Here is a 21429-nt window from a genome sequence, read left to right as displayed (position 1 = left end):
TGGCTGAGTGAAAGATGGCAGTGTGCAAGGAGAGTGTGTGCACACAGCTGAGGCTGTGACAGAAAACCGTGAGAGTTCTGCTCCCGCTGCTCCATCTTCCCTTGCCAATGATAGACCTCCGCTTTAATTTTGTTAATAACACGAGTTGCAGCCGCCACGATGGACTAGGAGCAGCATATGAACAGCTATTCCACCCTGTCTTTGCTCAAATACAGCTAATCATACATATGTGTTTGATTTATTTGGAAAAAGAGGAATGGAAATCTTAGCTTGTATGGAGATATTTTATGATTTACAGTAACAGAAAGAGTACAGCGTATCATTCGATGAAGCTTTCAGTTATTACTGCTTCATCCCTCGCATGTGGTCTGCTGATAAAGCACCTGTGCCCATGAGTAACTCCACCATCTTTCAGCCCTGGGCTCTTGTACTGTACTGTAGGGCTGACCAGTGAGTCTACTCAAATCACCATCAGCTCCAAACTGCTTAGCCTGGCCTATTTGAATTTCACATCCCTGCTGACTCATAACCCTGTCAGGACCTTTCTTCTTTATCATGTCTGTGCCTCCGGTGGACTCTTCGTCACAAGCATTAGAAATTAATTATTCAGATTAGAAACAGAGCCACAATTGCTGTGATATTATTATTATTATTTTTTTTTTTTGTAAAAAAAAAGGCTTTGTTTTGGCTTAATGTTGATATCAGATCAGGGATCGTGCAGCAGAGCTCAGATTGCCTTTGAAAGCAATTATTTTGCAGCGTTTATTCGTTCATGACATTTCAGCAGAAGTCATTGCCTGTGTCAGAACAGGCAGGAAAAGAGAGCAGGAAATGATTTTGGCTGATGACACACTCTCAAAGTAGTCAGGTTAGAGCGAGTGCAGTGGTGCCGTCGCTGGCCCCGGCTACGCAGGACAGCGGTTCAGATCAACATGATAAAGAGGGACTGATTGAGCTCCGTGCAGCCACAGGAAGCTGAGCGTTGGGGTTCAAGGTTATCTGGACAAATCAGACTCCTGTTTCCATTCATCCCCTCCTCACCCACCAGCCAGGCCTTCCTGGGCAAACCAGCAAATTAGCAATTCTGATGTCTGCAAGCAGGTCTGGCAAGGGAATGCCTGTGAATCCTAATGCCATGATTAAACTTTCATATCCGTCCGGGGGAAGTGCTGCATATACAAAATAAGCAATCTCTTTTTATTTTTCAGCACTTTAAGTAAGGCTGTCGAGATGGGCAAACATAAACCCCTCAATAGGGTTAAATGGACCGGGCCAAGTGGGGGTGGTGTTCCCTCAGTCAAATCACTCAAGTCTTTGGTTGTCCTCAGTGGATATAATTGCTACTGTAAACTGTATTTGATTTAACATGCCGCAGTAGTCATTTGCCATGCAACCATTATTCTCCTATAGCTTTGCATCTCTGTAAACAAGCCCAACCTTCTATGGTACTAAAGTATTTGTTGTGGAATAATATATTAAATACTAATGTTTAGGGAAATGGAATATCTAGTCAATGTTACGCTCCCTTGGCCGGACATTGGAGAGAACTGGAGGGACGGGGAGTCTCAGTCCAAACAGCGAACCAGGCCTGGATGTGGCCATTATGTAAGATGGTCTTATCAGGCTCTACCTCCTGCTGAGCCACAGCCCAGCTTCCCTCTGCTCCCCCTTCCTTGTGCTCCCAAAACATGGGCCTTCATTAGCAGGGCTAAATATCCCCGTTCTCTGCAATCTCTATCATTTCTTGCCTTGAGGCAATCCGATAATTACCTGTTCTCATTTCCCCTCCTTCTGGCCAGCAGGGAAGTGTTCTGACTTGCATTACTTTGCATGAAATATTATCAGAATATTGCACATTTCTCCATCCTGCAGCCTCTGACACAGGGAATATGGAGTCATAGGAGGTGTGATTGACAGGTGTCTGTCTTTCATGTTCCTCTGAGAATAGCTGCTTTGTTCTGAAGTTACAGCAAGAATTTTGATGGAGGGAGGAATGAGTGCGTAATGTGTATAAAGGCTTTGTTGCTTTGTTTAACACCCGTATTCCATTATTTCCGGGCAGTATTGTTATGCGTTACATCTCTCTTTGTTACCTACAGTGTAGGTGTAAAAGAACTCACAGATTTTCTGAATTTAAACTCATCAGTGAGTTTTCCCCACAGAAAAAAACCTACCAATTTTGTAATAGAGTAACATCTCCCTCTGTGTGAATTTGCAGGGTTTTTGGAGTGAGACAGATGAGTGCATGGCATGCAGTGCCTGGGAGGGGAAGGCATCTTGAACGGTTATGGTCAGCGTTATGGTCAGAAGGCCAGCTGCGCATATTCTGTCTCGTATTATTCATTCCTATCGGTGGTAATGTCCACCGGCTCTGGATCAGGAGATGGATAAGTTTTACCATGAAAGGCAAGAAGCTCCACTCAGCCTAACCTCTGCGGTCAGTGGGACTCATGTATGATCGCTCTAGTGAGCAAGAAACTGCGTCTGATGTCTGATATAATGCAATACATCCTCATTTCTCTGTTACAAACATCTGCTGCTGAAGCGCAAATATTCCTGCTTCAAATATTGCCGTTTTTAGAAGGTAATGTCATGCATGGTATTTGCCAAAATGTGTCTCTATTTTATGGCAACGAAGCTATGAACATGACAGTTTTTGCCGGTGAAGGGATTGATTGTAGCCAATTTAAAACATGTCTTTAAATGTCATTCACGAGCGCGTGTGGAAATTTCAAAGGAACTTGTGTGTTAAGCAGAGGATCCGACTGATAGGAAGTTGTTGTTGATGCATGAGCTTAAGCCCATTCAGTGTCTCCCCCTCGCTTTGCTGTGGGAAGCAGTGATGATTTTGGACTTTGTGATGGTCACTTTAATCTCTAATGAAGGCTCGTCCCTGGCTCCGCTCAGCCCCTCTGATAGCGGGAGCAGTCATAAACAGGCCTGTCAGGGGGATTGCAGCGCCAGCAGTGCAAATGGCAAAGAAAACCCCAGGGACCAAGCCATGCTAGCATTATGGTCTAATTCAGATATAGCTTGGAAAAGACAAACTTTCATATGAGAAAATTCCTCTGCTCTGCCTTGCTAGCTCGCTGTGTGGCTGAATCACAGTACACCTAGGGACTCACTTTTCCCTTTTATTCATAAACAGTGACCACATTACTCCAAGTATATGAGTTACATTCTTGTGCTGTCAGGTGATCAGCATATCCCTCAGAATACTCTGAATTGAAACTAAAATACCATCAGGCTTATTCCAGCTGCAAATAAACACTCAGCTTTTAAGATTGCATTCGCAAATTGACCATAAAATTTGTGTTTCTAAATTCAGTCACGCCGTGTTACAGCATATGCTTCTTTTAGTTTTACAACATTACCATACAAATGAAGACAATTTCATGTTTAACATTTAGTGCAAGATGTAAATGTGTGCTCAAATGATTCTGTGAAACTGATTACTGGTTGCTCTGTGTTCTGACACATCCTGTGCTCATGCAGCATGTGCGACAGCTGGTTAGTAATTAGAATAATCTTCTCCCTGGTAGTGATTTAGCTTTCATGACTGCAGCTTACCTCAAATTGAAAATAAATTTATAGATAAATGCCTTTGCTGTTCCAGCAAATTACACCGCTGTAACTCAAAGGAGCCAAGTTGTTTATTTTGGTAGTAAAAGAGCAATCAGAGAAAACAAACAAAGCACTTTATGAGTGCTGTCAGATTAATAATGATGCTACCCAGCGGTGATGATACAAACGATTATTTTTCAGCACACTCTACCCCACCTCATCATGGTAATTATAGATACTATATCATTATTATATCAAGTATTCACTACAGATTATCAAGATAATTGAAGCTTGCTACAGGACTGCCAAGTTCACTGTGCTGCCAATAAACTGTGAATTACTGTGCAGGAGGGAAACACACACATTCTGTTAACCACAGCAAAACTAGTACTCAGTCAGTTTGGTGTGTTCATGTTCACTCTGTATTTTCCTTAAGTGAGGACAGATATGTTTGTACATATATATATACAAGGACGCACACACACACGCAAACATCAGTTGACAGTGTTAAGATGAGGCTATACATGTGATACATTGTTTTTCTCCCAGCTTCTGTTCTGGTGTATCTGGGCAAATCCCATGGTGATGAGGCGTAGAATCTGTCATGGAGAAGGCATAAGCCTTTCATATGCATAGTAGAGATAAGAGGCAGCCATTTTATCAGGCGAGCTGTCGCTCCAACATGCTCGCATGTTATGTGTCCCCGGGAGCTCCTCCAGAAACATGTCCCTTTAATGACACGGCCCATGCTCGCCAAGGGGACGCCCAGTTTTGTTCTGAGCTCTAACCTGACAATTATGCCAATTACACCAGGCAGCGATGTTGACAAACACACCAGGAGAATTGCTGCAGTTGATTGGTAGCTGTGTTCCGAAGTCCCCTGCTGTGACCTCTTCTGTAATTTAACTAGCATGGAGGAGAATTGCAACGGGTTTTCTAGAAAATTCCCCGAGCCTTGTGTTCTTTTGTAACGGGGTGATGTTGGTGCCAACTGAACAGGCAGAGAAATGGATCTAGTGTGTCAAGAAGGCAGAGGGAGAGAAATCATTCTTCCTGCTAGTCACCACTGGATGCGGTTTGTTTCGATTCATAAAGAGTGTTGTGTTTCCTGCCAGGCTGGGGCACAACATGTAGAAAGTTGTTGTGGTGGATCATATTGCCTCTGAGGATTAGATCCCCAAATACTGACCCAACACCATTAGCTGCTACTTATGTAACCCTTAAAGAGCTCTACTGTTGGCACCTGAGTATGAAGCTCAGCCGCCAATGAAGTGAGGCAGGAGACACTGCCAATATGGAAGCATATTAACAGCACAGTGGCTGCTCACTTGCTACAGCATGAAGTGTGAGCACTTGGTTAGAATACATAAAGGCTTTTTCAGCAAGTTTTTTGAGCAAGAACAGCATTGTACTGCATCAGCCTATTTGCAAAAAAAAAAATCTGTTTTGATAAGCATGCATCTTTTGAAGGAGAAAAGATGATCCCCCCCTTTTATTTCGGAGCACATTAACTTATTGATTTCCTCCAAGCGCAGCACATGATTTTTTAATTCAAGTCTCAAAATAACAAGGCCCTATCTGAGTGGCGTGAAGTTGTCACTTCACACCAAATCAAGTCAATCTTAAATAAAAAGCAACATACAGATATTACATTTTTAGACCAGATATTTTGCCATATTACCTATCTAAAATTTCTTCTAACACCTTTAGTTTTTCTTTTTTCTTTTTAGCTGAACAACAGAATTAATCTTCTCTCATACTGTAGCAGTTTTTAGCTGTGATACAACACCTTGCAGGGAGATTTAAAGGCAATAACAACCACAGATTATAGTTTAACGCTGAGGTCAGGAACTGTTCTATAACAGTTCACTTGAGCTCTGGTCTGGTCATGTAAGCACAGAGCTGAGAGCAGCCAGGGTTGCACCGTGAGCATGGTTTGTGTCTTGAGTTACCTTAAAGCTGAAGTCAGACCCGGTCACTGTGAAGTGTCTTTGCCTACTGAGATCTCCTTATAGGTTTTTTTTTTTTTTGTAAGAGCACAATAATACACAAAGGCAGGCAGGAAAGCAAGCAGGCGGCTGCCTCTGCCAGGCCTGGTCAAAGGGAACAGAGCTCAGTCCCAGCATGTCCCCTCTCACTTCTCTTACATAACGCGCCGTTAAGCTGGAGTTAGCAAACATTAGAGGTCAGCTGGTTATTGGGACAGTGGAAATGTAGTCATTCACTGAAGCAGTATTGATAGTAGAAAAAAATGAGATTGCTGTGTGAGGCAAACAATGGCTTTCCTCCTGCCATTTGTTATGCGTTAAAAAAATAAACATTTTTTTCATATGACTGATTTGTTATTTATTTTATTTATATTGCATACAATGCTGAAAAAGCACAAGATAGGGAGGATGTGTTGAATGTAAAGCCTGTACAACTAAACTGACATGACATGTTCTGTTCTGTCCATGTCTTTGTGCCACTGCCCACATCCAGTCCTTTTGTTATGTTCTTTGGATCTTTCCATGCCTTGAGGACATAATGTTTTCCTGTTACATTATCATGTTAGTGCAGTCTAACCAGTGCAGCTTGTTAGAAATGTCTAATGTCCCCTCACAGTGAAGGTGCAGTGATTTACACCTACAGTATGTTTGATGAAGAGAGGCTGGGGAATCCATTAGTGTCCTATCTAAATTACATCAGCCAAACCACTGACACCAGCGTGCAGTCCACTGCCAGCTCATTGATTAAGAACAGTTTCCAATGGCCTTATGTAACTGGCCCTTTTGCATTAGTTCAACATTGTTGCTGCTCTTCTGTAAGTGGCAGGAAGGGGCCAAAGTAGAATATAGTCAGATTTTACTCTTGTGTGAGAGAAATGCCCAAATGAAATAAAAGCTGCCAAGAATAAGCACCACATTTTTTAAAACCCAGTAACTCACCTTCCCTAAATGGGGAATTGAAAAATGTAAGAAGAGGTAGGCAATGTAGCAGATTTGCACATGATGGTACTGCAGTACGCTGCACAAAAGGACTTGATCACTCAGGGGAGTCATAAAAAGGCATCACATTGTCCAATTAATACCCACGAAAACAACCTTCACTTCCGTGTGATTTCTGAGATGTTTTCAAGGCCTCGTAATTATTGACAGTGCATGTGAAAACCAAATTTAGATTGCTGTTGGAAGTCTCCATCTTAATTCAGTCAACTCTTTTTAAACCCCCCTTTGGTTCTGATAAAAGAAAAAAGCAATGTCAATCAGGGGAACTAATGGGAATGTGCATTTTGTAATTCACTCAAAGGGAATGGTAAATTGAAAAGAGTTTGCAACCTTTTAACACACTCACATACACCAGCGCTGACAGTCAAGCTCCATTATCTGACAGCTGGAGAGGTTAAAAATAACTGTGCTCGCAGCAAATTAGACGTATCATTTGGCTTCTAAGTGAGAGATGAATCTTTGTGTGGATGCTCCTGCCATGCCGTGACACAGGGGCAATATATCAGGCTGTGTTTGCCTGTCTTTCTCATAAACTCCAAATGGAATTGTAAACAGATGAAGCAATTTTACACCAAATGTATTCTCTCTGAGTCGCTCCTATGCTACAGTGAGAAGCCCAGCTACCATAGACATATACATTACTGCCCCATGCACTCTCAAGCCAAAGTACATAAATCATAATTTGGCCGCCAGCAGGGTTATTGCTATCGCTCAAAGCCAATCCGTGAAGTGTTTTATATGTTACTTTTTTATCTGACGATAAATCTGATGTTATTGCACATATGTGGGCAGGACTTCTGAGCATCCTGTTGCCTGTTATTTCTCTGCTCACACACAAAGGAAGATTCATGCATGCTGCACACACAGTGAGTTTAGGGCATGCAGCACACAAACAAACACTCACAAGCATGAGCTGTATGAATCTTGGTTCTGCTCGTCACAGTCAAGTTTTCCATGTCATTCAATAGCACCTTGCCCACTTATGCATGCATTTTATGTCATGTGTCGGAAGGTTGGGTGTCAGTTCCCATTTTAGATGGTAAAAGAAGTGTAACTGTGGGATCCCTGTTACAATAAGGTAAGTAAAGAGATTTCCATGCGAGGCTTAGGTGACAGCCTTGGTGTAGCATTTCCTCTAAATACCTAACAACATCATTGTTAATTCATAGGTATTTAATCACTTACCAGAGTAAGTGCAGGAAGGATGATCTTTGTGTCATCTTGTCTCACAAGGTAGTCTCTTGTATTTCCTTGCTTAAGACCCATGCTCTAAATTTGCCACCGACTGTGTGTAACCGCATTCACCCCTGAGTGGGTTAAGATGAGTTTTAAGTCTGCATATTTACTGAGCGCAGTGTGGCCCTGCCTCAGTCTGCTTGACATGATTTATCTCATCCAGCTTAACTGACAGGTATTGATGTGATACAAGGATAAATGCAGTAGATTGATGGAATTAAAGCCCACCCTATTGTTCCCATGCTGTGCATCACTGACACATGTGAGACTCATGTCTCTCATTAAAGAAAATAAATGCTTCAGGCATACTCTCTGCAAAAGCATCAAGTTTGCGTATGTGTGTGTTTGTATGTGCACGTGTGCGAGCCCGTGTGTGTGTGTGGGAAGCTATCGCAGTTGTTTTCCCTCTTTATAATCTCTCCCTCCTTGCACAATGGTATTAGCCTGGCCTTGAATGGAAGAGAGTGCAAATTGCAGCTAACTCTAAACAGCAGAGCACTCACCCTGTTGACAGAGCCCTGGACGTGTGATTATAGTTAACAAAGGGGCAAGACCATTGATTATTTAATTAACTTTCAATTAATGCTTGTGAAAAGGACAGGATCACAACTAAAAGCATAGCCATGCTTCTTTGTTGAAACGTCATTGTTATAGCTGTGGGTAATTCCCTTCTTGCTTCTTATATGATACATCTAAGCCACTATAAATCAAATCTTAACTACGCCAAAAAGAAAAAGATATATAGAGAGAGAGAAGCTTTCTCCACTTTACGTGCACGGCAGGCACTTGGCTGTGCATCTACATTTTAGGGAGCTAGTGTTAACTCTATATTTGGATTCCACTGGAGTGGATTAAGGATTCTTTACTGCAAACCCACGGGATTCTCAGAGACATAAAAGAGGAGACTGTTTGCATCCATGCTATACAAATAATTGCAGGTTTCAAATCGAGTGTAATTTCAAGCACCAGCTATATGGGAGAGAGTGGGCTTTGATGTACAAATCCACAATTCATGGGGGATTAGCACCCCAAAGGTTAGCAGTTGCTAATTACAGGAGATTGGTTATACATATCTAACAAGGCAAGAAGACAGCCTTAATAAATGTGAGGATTCATCAAGAACAAGGATAAGCGGCTGTGATAAGCGGACATGTATTTGAATCACCATGGACTGATACCCTGTAATGCCCTTCTTCATACAGTGAATGGAGAGAAGCACTGTCTCTTCTATTGTCTTTACAAACAGCATACCTTGTGCGATATGAGATTTTCAAGATGCATTTGTGAATGCAGATTTGTGCAATCATATAAATTAACCTCTCAGATATTCTTCCTGTGTCTCTTACTGCAGCAATTTCTCTTTTACTGTATTTCGCTTGCAGCGTTCACTGCTGCATTACCATAATCCTTGGTTCCCTGCCACAAACCACCACTGGCTAAATGAATCTATTATTTTTGCCTGGAGCCGAAAAGATGCAACAAAATGCAATGCATTAAAGGGAATGAAACTTGTGATAAGCCACACATTTTCTCCATAATAGCCTGTCTACAACAGACTTTTTACCCACAGTTGGAAGTATCAGTGCACTTGACCTTTAATAATCTGAATGGTGGAAGCTTAAAAGGAGGTATCAAATCAGGTATCCAAAATCATACAAACAAACAAACCCAAAAAAAAAAAAAAAAAAATTAAATTCTGCACACAGTCATTTAGTCAAGCTCCGGCTCACTGGCCCCTGCGTGTTTGTTGATTCCCCTGACCAGCGGTAGCAGACCAGGCCAGTGTGGCCTTGTATTTTCAGATGGCCCTAAATTAAACATGTCCGAGCCAAAGCAGGCACTTGCTCTGCCGCGGGAAACGCTTTTTCATCTCCTAATGAATGTGCCTGAGGGGGTCCCACAGGGGGCCCCACTTCACCCCTCATTAGGCAGGGTGCTGCGTCTGCCTTCATGCTGAGGAGCAACCTCCTTGAGAGAGGGGGGCCTCCCACTTCATCTGAACGTCCCACGCTCCTCTGCCCTGGACCGCTGGACTGCGCTGCTCTTCCCCTCTCCTCTCTCTTTTTCCTCCGCACTCTCTATCCCTCCCTGTCTCTAGTCGTCATCACAAAGCAGCTTGTCTTATAGTTGCAGACCAGGGATGACAGGGATGAGAGGATGGCCCGTGCTCTTAATGTCATTTTAATGGCCTTGTTTGGTCTTTTGTGGTTGTGATTTATTGCTATACACACACTTCTAATGTCCTCCTAGATGTCTCTTTAACTGTCTTTTTCACAACAAGACAAAGATGCTATTGTTTTAGAACTCATAATGAGGAGCAGGTTGACAAACTAATCAGAACTGCATTGACATCTCCACTTTCTCCCAGCCATGCTGTCTTCATTATGGCCTTAGACAGACAGGTGCATTATGTCAGGCGCTGAGGGCCAGGCATGCTGTGTAAAGCAAAAAGAAGGAAGGAGAGTTGAAAAACTGTGGAGGACCTAATATCCTGCTCTGGCTAAAAACGTTCCCTCTCAGTGTAGCACTGCAAATACCCACTCTCATGTGGAAAATATTGACAGCTTCCTGTCATTAATGAAGCAACAAAGCACAGACGATTCCTGGCTGTTGTAAGGCAGCAGGAAGGAAAGGAGGGATATACTGGCTGTCAGCTGACTCCAAGAGCTTTTGCGTGGCAGCAGAACAGGTTGAAGAGCTGATTGTTATTCCGGGGCTTTTGGGATGTGTTTATGCAATCATTAATCTTGGCACTTGTTTATTTGCCTGGGATTAGAGCACCACGGCACATTCACAGGCAGTCAGGGAAAGCTGGTTCACCAAAAGGTAGAGGCAGGCACTCGGGCCTTCCTCTCTAAGCAAAGCGTGCAAGGAGGGAAGCATGCTTTGCGCATGGCTGCTTAATCCTGCCATGTTAAACAAAACCAGGCCAGTGTTTGTAAGACTATGAAAACAGCAGTGCAGGGGGGAATGGGGTTGGGGGTGAGGTGTGTGTATGTGTGTGTGTGTGTGTGGGTGGGTGGGGGTTTGGGGGGGGTTGAATGTGCCTCACACACTGTAAGCAGTCTGTGAACTCTGTGTGGCAGTAGACACTCCTCGTGCACCCCTGTCATCTAGGAATGCCTTTCATACGGCCTGCTATAACCGGAGGAGAGGGAGGACGACAGCGGAGTTGCTCAGCAGCTCCTCCACAGTGAAGGCAGAGATTATGGAAGATATTTTTGCATACAATTCGTGAAAACCATGCATCCAAAATAGGGAATGTTTTAGAAAGTAATATAAATGGCCTTGTTTTAAGCTTTGGTGACAATGCATTTTTGAGATAATACAGGGAGTTTTAAAAAGGACCCCAAGGAGAAGGAGAAGAAAGAACATGTATTTCCTAAATTTATTTAAAAGTGTAATAATCACCAAACTTGGAGATACTCTGTTTTCACTGTAAATACAACTACACTCTATTTTATGTATGTATATATATATCTGTGTACTGATGCTTAAGCAAGCCATTTACATTCATTGCCTCAGTCTGCTTATCACGGACCTGATACTACCAGGAGCAAAATGAAATAAACAGATTGATTTTTAAAATGCTCTGCAAATTTCATCACAAGTAAATATTTTACATGGTGGCGATCATAAGATTTCAGTTTAATCATTTTGCACATTTAGTAGCAAGTGAGGATAAATGGCACATGATGGAAGTGTTCACAGTCACTTATTAAGACACTAATAGCCAAGGGCACTGTATATGGATTAGATAATGGCTCTGTCTCACTTTAATTTGCTCTCTGCACCTGGAGGAGAGGGCCAGAAAATCTTTGAAGGCCAAACAGCAGCTCTGAGTGTGTGTGCGTGCACTTGCACATAAAATAGGGCTCACACATAGAGGGAAAAAAAAGGCAGTCTGGGGTAAAAACAGAAAGAGCGAGCCCAGCAAAGCAGGTTCTTTGAGAAAGCTCTTCTTCTGGGCCCCATGACACCAGTGATCTGTGGAAAGGTTGGGTGCTTCTAGTTTCAGCTCTATCAAGCTCTGGATCTTTGAGCAGCAGGATTCAGTATCCCAGCTAATGTAACAAGGCTCATTTGTCTCAATCACACGTCCCTGGAAGTATCGGCTGGCCATTGATGTCATTCATCTTCCCTGTCCTTGCCTGCTCTTTTTCAGCTGATGAAAACCCAAGACCTTCAAGCAGAATGGCAGAGGTGCTGTAAAAAGTGCTCATCAGCCCAGCCATAAAAAAACAACAACAAAAAAATGTTCAGTAACAGAGTTGCTATATGGAGGATTCATTGTTGAGGCTTGTAGGCAATAACTTTCCAGATTTCATTGGAAGTAGGAAGACTTTCACATGTTTAGATAAATTACTTTTTAAATTTGAAACACACTTTGACAATTGTTATCAGATGATGCGAACATATTCTTTTACCTCAGCTCCTCTGAGAGCAGTTGTTTTTGTCCGCTGCCTGAGCCAGTGCAGAACATCAGCAGCAGACAAATTTGGCAGTGTCGTCAGAGCAAACGTTATTAAAATGATTGATGGTTAGTTTTTTAAAATTATCTTTCATTCACAAAACCTTTGCACATAATCTGTGTAAACTGTATTTAGCTGTGCACAGTGGGGTAAAATATTGCTGTCATTATGTGAGCTGGGTATATCCAGTGCAAAGAAAGATTAAAACACATTAAAATGCATAATCACTAAATCTAAAAAAAAAAAAAAAAACTAGCTTTTGTAAATTTCAAGTCTCTCACAATCAATTATTTTATTCAACCTGAATTCAAGTGTCACAATTTTTAAAAGATAGTTGTTAAATTGGCACACATTTTTTACAATGTGGATCCTCCTTATTTTCTTATTTGCAGAGAGCATGCATTATGACTTTACTGTCATGATGTGTTTCCCTCTCTCTCTCTCTCTCTCTCTCTCTAAAATTCATTTCAAATGTTTTGGAATAAAACTCATCACTTGATTTATTAACACATGTCCCCGCACAGAGCTGGCTTCAGCTGATGTCAGCTCCAATGGAAATAGTGACTCGCGCCATAACTGGAGGCTTATGCCGAGCTTCCCCTCTTCGATGGAGCAAATCAAGATCATGATTACTATCTGGCCCGTGCAGCCAGTCTGCGTTGTCTGGAAACATGTTTTCCTAAGGAGACCACAGAGGGACAATTACTGTCAGCTGAACTATTCAGCCTGCTCTCCATGTGTGTTCTGGCTACGTGCCTCTGACCCACTGACCCTGAGCAACAGCATGAGATGGGACCTCCAGTCTCCCTCCTCTTTTCCTCCTCACTACTCCCCCCTATATCCACCATAAACTGAAGCACCCAAATATGCACTTTGCAAATGTCTGAAACACACACATTAAATGCTCATATACTCTGTCACCCCTCTGGCAAGAAGGACCATGCAGGAAGTTGTATGGATGTAAGTTTTGATTTCTTTGTGTGAAACAGTAGAAAGATCCTATTCAAAAACCCACAGCTGAATCTTGGTTGTCTTACAGAAATGCATACTAATACAGCAATTATAGGAGGAAGGAAGTTGTACAGTGTGGCAGTAGCAAATTCCCTGGTGCAATGGAACAAGGCTCTTTGTTGTTATGTAAAGGTTTCTGCGTGTAATTGCTGTGGATGTTTTGAAGGATTCATTATTTATATATTCCTGTGTTTTTCTAAAGGAGCCTACCAGGCTGCCGTCCCTGCAGGGAGATGGGGAGGGGGGGGGGGCTTAACTAAAGGCACTGTACCACAGTCGAGGCTTTAACCACTGCCTGCCTCAGTTCAAGTGGTCAGACTAAAGGTTTAGAAGCGCCACACAATCTTTGGCCCTGTATCTTAGAATTCAAACGGCAGCCTCCGCACCAGTCAGTCAGGCAGTCCTGTGTGATTTCAGCCTCAGTGAATCTTGAGTTTTGGTGCATCCCAATGCCTATCTGCACAATGCATGAGTAAAGCAAACAATGCACAAACAACTCTGACTCAGACTGACAATATAAAAACTTCTATTTCCACTCACAAATGCATTTTAATGGAGGATGTATCACGTTTGATTTGATGAAGGGACCAAACGAAATGATCCAAATCGTTAGACAAAGCATGTAAATATTTGCAACAGAGATTTTTTTTTTTTTTTTTTTATTCAGCGCTCTCCTGGCTCTCTATGACTAACTAGGGGCTGGTAGAATGCATAAGTGAGTGCTGTCTACAGATTGTATTTTGCCATCAGAGTAAACAGTGAGAGCTTTTCTCCCTCCTGGTGCATATGTACGCCCGCACGCACACACACAGAAGGGGGCGTGCCCTCCAGTCCCCAGCACCCGGGCACAACTTCACTTGTCACCGCAGTCACAGACGAGAAGGGGGAATAGGGCGGGTGAGGTGTGTGTGTGTGGGGGGGGGGATGGATAGAGGGAGGTAAGGAGTGATGGGGAGAGAGATTTGAGCTCAGGTGGGGCAGACAAGGGAGGGGAGAGGAGCGCCGCACACATGCTACCCTTCATGGTGCTCGTCTGCTCGGTAAACCCAGGCTTTTGTTGTTTCCCCCAGAGTGCAGGCGTGCAGACTCCCAGCCAGGAAGCTCGTCAATCTTTGCCACAACAACACATAAATTAGTGCCCAAATTACTGTTACGCCGGTGGAGAAAGAGACATGGAGAGAGATGTCTTGCGCTGCGGTTTGGGAATACATCTTCCCCTCTCTCCTCGCTCCCCCTCATAGAGGGTGTCAGAATGCACTTCAATAAAACAGTCAAGTAAATACAGGGAGAGACATGAAGAGAGAAGCACTGCTGTGTTGTACAGGCATCTGGAGTTGGGCAGTGTTGAAATATTAATAGGCCTCACACACAAACAAACACAGAGATGCACGCATGAGTTCATCCAAAAAGCAGCCCAGGGCGATGGTCCAGACCTGAGCTTTAGCAAACTGCACTGCTATGAAGGAATAATAGGAAAGGCTTAAAGAGCCCATCTTTTGAAACGGAAATATCTCTTCAAATATAGCCAGTCTCTAGTGAAGGGGGATCACAGCTTAGGCAGCTAAATGATTGGGGGGGAATTAGCTACAAACAGCATAAAGACATCAAAATGTGTCAATTATGTCTTTCTGTGCTCTAATCCCTCTGGTCAGTATATTTTCTGATGACTTCAGCGTGTTTATAGGTTGAATGGGTGCTGTTTAAAGTGATGATATAGAGTTTTGGTCTGCAGGTGAATTTCTGTTCAGCGCTGTGTGCTTTTTTTTTAAATTATTTTTTGTGCTACAAAGTAGCAAATGCCATTAGAACAGCTCTATGGTAATATGCCAACAGCCTCCGATCCCTAAATAAATAACACATTTGTACTATTCAGCCTGTGTACCGTGCCACGACTGTCCTTTGCCGCTGACATTCAAATAACCTTTCTTCTGCTGCATAAATGGGAATAAAAAAGTATTGTGTTGTGCGACTTCACATGACAGCGGAGCCCTGGCAGATGAAAAGAGGCAGAATTCTGATTCCAGCTCTTGTTAGGCTGTCGTCTCTCTACAGCTAGATCTGACTGTCATGGGTATCTGTTTAGAGGAGGCTGTGTTTATCAGCCGACAGCTGATTTCCAAACGCCAAATGAGAAGTTCATGTCGCGCAAATAAATAGCTAGCATGTTAACGATGGAGGAACATTGCTTAGTGCGCATATACCAACTGGTGTTTGTGTGTTGACCATGTGTAAATGCTCTGTTTTTTAAGAAAGATCTGCTTTTGTGTAACAGTCCTGGAGGCAGGCATGTGATCCTTATAAGCTTTTGTTTGGTTTTGTTACAAAATATTATAAAAGGAGAATGTATTAACGCAGTTTGTCTGATGGGAGACAAATTCTTAATCTGCTCATAATGCTGTGCCCTGTCCAGTTCCTTACATAATCTCTGACATGAGCCCACTGGCTTGCGTCACTCTGTCATTGACAGCTGTCAACACAACACGGCCGACACACACACACACACACATATATATACACACTGACTGACACATCACCACGCACAGAGAAATGTGTTTTTTTCCAACTGCTTCACATGCTTTCTTTCAGAATGATGTGCATTGTAAATGAGCCAATGGAGAGAGAGAAAAAAAACAGCTCTGCGTATACATAACAGTATGTAAAGCCTCAGTTTCAAACCTCATATATTGTGCACATCTATCATGAATCATCAGGCCATGAGAAAATGATTTAATGGTCCAATCGAGTAATGGGTTAAGCTCTCAGCATTATGACGGTGGCCTGGGCATGGGTCTGTAATGTAAGGGATAATCGTAATCCTTCAGCGTTATGTCAGTAGTCCAAGGGTTCAGTGGGAACAGCCAGGAGATTTTGACTAGTGATTTTCCATGTTTGCACAAGCCTGTGGGATTTTCAGTTTCATTTTATTTTGTGTATGTCACCAGCATGAACATTTGAACAATATAAAAAGAATTACAGAGAACTAAATAAAATGCTTTGTTTTTATATCTGACAAGTAATCTGCTATAGCAGATATAAATAGCAGGGTCTTTTCAGTGCATAGTAGTATCAGCATTTCTCATATATTTCACCATTTTTTCAATGTATTTCTCAGCTTTATAGTGTTATGATGGCTTGTGAATGATTCTTTATATGCTTGAGTGAGGCAATGCTACATTTGCAGTGCATAAGGAGAAAGTGTTCTGTCTGACAGTGTCTTGTCTATTCAATGCTTATGGTAAAATAAACTATGACAAGGTCTCTGTAAGCTGTTAGTGTGCATTTGGCAAATTGTTCTGGGTGGTTCACATTTGACTGTCAGTTTCCAGGTCTTTGATAATATGGCATGGTTTTAGCAGTCGGGTGATCTCAGGTCTGCGGAGTAGACAGTGAAGGACACTGGGTGATCATGCAGAGGCCACGCTACCCTATTGTACATGTGCTCTGAGTGACACGTCACCCCCTCAAAGGGCCTGCTAGTGTGGTGAATCAGTGTCCTTGAACTGCTCAGCCACAGACAGACAAAGAACAAGCTCTAACATTCGGCTTGACTGTCTCTTCTCTCTGCCATGCCCATTGTCCGAGGAGACGCCCACACCAGGCTGCAATGCCGCGCAGGAAATCAGTCTTGAACCGCTGTCCAGCCCTTAAGGTTATGCATGTGGTGCGATCCTGCCACGATGTGATTCACACATAATCTTGGCGTCTTAGCAGGTGTCTTTGAAGTGGCCCTGCGCACAGAGGCCATCTCACAGTGCTGTGAGGAGCGGCAGGCTGCTGGGATGGGCTTTAGCATGGCTGCCCGTCTAACTGTGCCTGGCTTTGATGTCGTAAACAGAGCAGGCAGGGCTGGCTGGCAGGGAAGCGGGCAGGCAGGGAGGCAAGCAGGCAGGCAGGCGCGGTGAATGGGATCAGTGGCACTGCGCTGGTCAAGCTCAAGCAAGCCAGCAGCTGCCTGTTTCACACCAAGAGGCAGTTAACACCGCAGCTCATGTCAATAGATATTGACTGCCAGATCGGGAGTGCTTATAAGCGCAGGCCTTTTTTGTTTGACCGACTCCCCTGTGTGAATTCAGTTTAAATCATCCTCAGTGTCTGAAGTGTAGCTCAGGGGCCCCATGACCAGTCACTCAGGAGGACAACTTGCACAATCATACAGATATACAAATATTGACATAGGCTGATGGTGTAGGTGACTTAATGGTGTATTTGATCTCCATTGTGTCATTGCTCAGTGTCATTATTCGCCTCGACCCCCCCAATTTCCTGAAAGCAGCTTATTCTAGTGTGGATAAAACTGTATGTTCAGACTGAGGTCCTTTCTCATACAAGATACTACAGAGCCTGTCTCAGCCGGTCCAGAGACAAACCCTTTTTACTGTTGAGTGCACTGAGCATCCAGGGGCTTGTGCAGCGGTGGAGTGAGAGGGTGTTAGCTGGTGAGGCTGTGTGCACTCAGGGCCTTCCTGCTGCAGATAGGGCTTTGTGAGGCGTGCTTTTGCATGTGTGTGTGTGTGTGTGTGTGTGTGTGTGTGTGTGTGTGTGTGTATGCCCTGCCCGGCCTGGCACCCCCGCGTCTCTACTCCCACTGCTTTCACCTGATGTGGCACAGCCTCTGTCAGGCCTGAGCGAGCGCCCAGCCAGCTTCGCTTCTTCAGGAAAGATGAAGGCATCTCACAGCTATGCTGTGGGGGTGGGGGAAGCTAGCAGCAGCCTAAGCCTGGAGCTATCAGAGGCTGGAGCTCATAGCCAAAAGCCTGTGGGCTGGATAGGGTGGGTGGAAGCTTGGCTTAACTTGGCGAGACAACCATAGCCACAGCCCTGCACTGCCACCCAATGGCTGGGGCCTAACACTACAACCTTTCAACATAGCCACAGCTAGTCATAATTACAACACGCTTCAGTTGTTGTGAGTGCATGTCAGAACAAATTATGTAAGTAATGAGGCTGAAAATGCTAAAGGAGTCGAAACACACTGCACTCCTAATGCTCATGCAGGGAGAACACAAAAACAAACAATAGAGTGCACTCATACAGCAATAGACCTAACCGAAATAATAAGCAACTGTGCACAGTAAGGAAAAGATTAATTATAAATTAACCCTCTCAGTTAGGTTGTCAGAGCCCGCCTCCTGCCTGGATTTCACTCTAATCCGGGCCGACGAGGTGCAGTGCCCTCTATTGTATGTGAGAATCACAAATCGCAGGAGGTGTTGTCTGGAGGAGAATTAATTGTGCATGTTCCACCACTCCCTTTTGTTCATTTTACTAAAATGTAGGCTAATTCCATGTAAACATGGCTGGTCTTGTTGACTCCAGCAGTGCGAGGAGAACAGACACAGATTCCTGAATGAATAGAGCGTGGCTCCAGGGTTAGTGGATTAGAGGCTCTGTGTTAAGGGCCTCTCGCGGGCATGCCTCAGGGACAAGGACATTATCCACATGACACATTACAGGCTCCTAGGCAGCTGATTAAAATGGGCAGGGATCTCTGGATTGAACCCCAGCAAAAGTACTTTTGATGTGATCAAACTAGTTTAAAGAGGTTGGTTGTTAAGGTGTACGGGGGGATATTTGAAGCTCCTAGTCTCAGGAAGAGACACAAGGCTTTATAGTAGACAGTTAGGCCTGGCTAGAGGGGAGAGGCTGATGTAACACTTTGACATAGTGAACGTACCACCACTTTTTTAATGACTGTAATTTTTATTGCATCTTATTAAGGCAAAATCATAATATTCCCCCCTAATTGGTATCGACTTCTGTTGCATTAGCTGCTTTTAGCTCCGATTGGTTGGCTGCATGGCTGGTTTGAGAAAACCATTACATCGTGAGAAAATATCCCGCGGTGATCTTTCCTCGATTTAGATCAGATAGCAGAGTTCGTCTGGCACTGCAGTGCACTGTTGGGATGGCAGGACTGAGATGTTGGAGATGTGGAGGAGGGCTGTGAGATAGAGATCTCTGGAGAGAGAGAGAGAGAGAGAGAGAGAGAGAGAGAGGGAGAGAGGGAGAGGGGGAAAGACAGAGGGGGAGGTGGAGGTGGAGAGAGATGTAGCATCAGTGGCTGCAGTGATAAAGCTGAGAGCAGTGGGACAAGCTGGGAGTTCTGTGTCTCTGATGTCTGTGTGTTCTGTCTCTTCTGTTGTGTTGCCCTGTGGTCTGCTCCTGAAGAGGAGGCCAACGATGGATGAGGCCTGTCCTCTCTGTGCTTTTGTCCTCTATGGCGGGTGAACCGCAAGCCTGTCAACAGCACAACATCACGGCTAAACCCCCACTGAACCCTTTTTCTATAGTGCCATACAGACACACACACACGCAGTCACTGCTCCATCCAGCACAGTGGGCATGTTATGATTCTTCGCGGCCGCAGTGGATTTACTCCTGAGGTTTTTATGGTTTTGAAGTTTAAGAGGCTTCATGAAGTCAAGTTTTCCAAGAGGGAATACATCTCCTCGTGTGGCTAAACAAGACTTTGTCATTGCACAAGGCTAGTATTAGTAGTACTCTGATATATTAGGGTTTGTGGGCAGCAGAGTTTTTACTTATGTAAGTTGTGTTTTGGATGCAAATTGACACCGTGTTTACATTGGCACACTTGTGAGGACTTAAAATGGCCTCCTTCACTTCACACACACACACACACACACACACACACACCACACACACACACACACACACACACACACACACAACTCTGTAAATATTCAGCTAATGCTCTGTGGAAGTGAAGATTCAAAAGCCACCGGATGAGATGTTTTTAGAAGCACAGTGGTCTTTCATGTACCAACATGGATCCATGGTGAGGGTGTTGTACAGTGACTTGTGACAGCAAAATGTTGATTTTTTTTCTCTTTCATTTTCTTTTTATTCTCTGCAGCTCAAATCGAAATAATTCCCTGCAAGATCTGTGGAGACAAATCATCAGGCATCCATTACGGCGTGATAACATGTGAAGGCTGTAAGGTAAGCATCATGAGACTGAGCCTGTTTGTGACATGGGAAGTGGTGTGTGTGTGTGTGTGTGTGTGTGTGTGTGTGTGTGTGTGTGTGTGTGTGTGTGTGTGTGTGGTGTGTGAGGGACAGGAGAGCTGAGAGGCAGAGGACAGGGAAAACTGAAGGAATAAAGGAAGCTGCTTGCTAGGAAAAACATTTGAAAAATGTTGCTGAAGTTTTACGACGATTTGGAGAGGGCCTGCGAAGTGTAAACACCGAGCACATGATCATTAAAGTGGTCAAGCACCGCGGAGGACATCACAGAAAACCACAATTAGTAGTACAAAGTCATTCCCCTGCCTTGCTCTGCCTTTCCCTCCCAGGGACATGTCTTTTCACTGTGTTTTTTTTTTTTGCCTCTGCTGCAGCCTGCTCTTCTTGAAATAAAATGATCAAAAGGAGAGTGCTTTGAATTATAGCACATTGTTGGCTGTTTGCTACAGTGTGTTGCTTCCATTGAAGCCGCCTTTTGTACTGTTTCAGATGCACCAGCCATTCATAGTGAGGGGAATTTTGTGCTTAGAGTGTATTCTTGTCCCCGTGCTTGTCACCAGGCACATCATTAGCATTCCTCAGCCAGCCTGCACCTTTGCTGTTTGCTCCTGTGTGTGTGTGTGTGTGTGTGTGTGTGGTGTGTGTGTGTGTGTGTGAAGGAGAGAGAGGGAGAGAGAGAAGTTCCTTTCAGCTGTTCTTCCCAGTGCTCCTCTCCCTCACACAGGAGCTGGAAGGAACAAAACACTAAAGAATAAACTGCTGAAATCTATCTTTAATGATTGCTAATTAGTCCAGGCAGAGAGGCCTTTAATGATATGTGCGAGTACAAAAGTTTGGACCATAAATCATAGCATTATTAAAGAGTGCTGCTTGTCACTGGCAGTTATAGCCTGTTTCCATAATGGCTTCCATTATAAAGCAACTTGGCAGCTGTCAGCTGTTTTCTTGTAATTAAACAGCCAATGAGCAGCTAATTAAGACATATGTGTATGGAGCGGTAGAGTGGGGCATGTTAATGATGTGCTGGAATCAATTCATTAAGTCAAAGGATGAGGAATCCAGTCGGTGTGCATTCGCAATCCTTTAGCACTGCACATGCCAGTGCTGCGTTAATCAACACTAATAACCCCACTGAAGAAAAATACCATCCTCTGTTATCATTCCTACCCAAACAC

The 21429-nt window shown here is 43.7% G+C and overlaps 1 protein-coding gene across 2 annotated transcripts in view; it reads left to right on the top strand.

Moving 5' to 3' along the window:
* Positions 1 to 21429, top strand: part of roraa (RAR-related orphan receptor A, paralog a) — a 177455-nt gene that overhangs the window by 141898 nt on the left and 14128 nt on the right. For both annotated transcript variants that reach the window (XM_018680516.1, XM_018680525.2), the window contains one exon: positions 20145 to 20230. In XM_018680516.1, coding sequence (XP_018536032.1) covers positions 20145 to 20230 — 86 coding nt within the window. The remainder of the gene's footprint in view (positions 1 to 20144; positions 20231 to 21429) is intronic.

Source organism: Lates calcarifer, linkage group LG10 (genome assembly GCF_001640805.2).
Source record: "Lates calcarifer isolate ASB-BC8 linkage group LG10, TLL_Latcal_v3, whole genome shotgun sequence".
NCBI lineage: Eukaryota > Metazoa > Chordata > Actinopteri > Centropomidae > Lates > Lates calcarifer.
The sequence above is the reverse complement of the archived record's forward strand: the minus strand, read 5'-3'. Positions and strand labels throughout refer to the sequence as shown.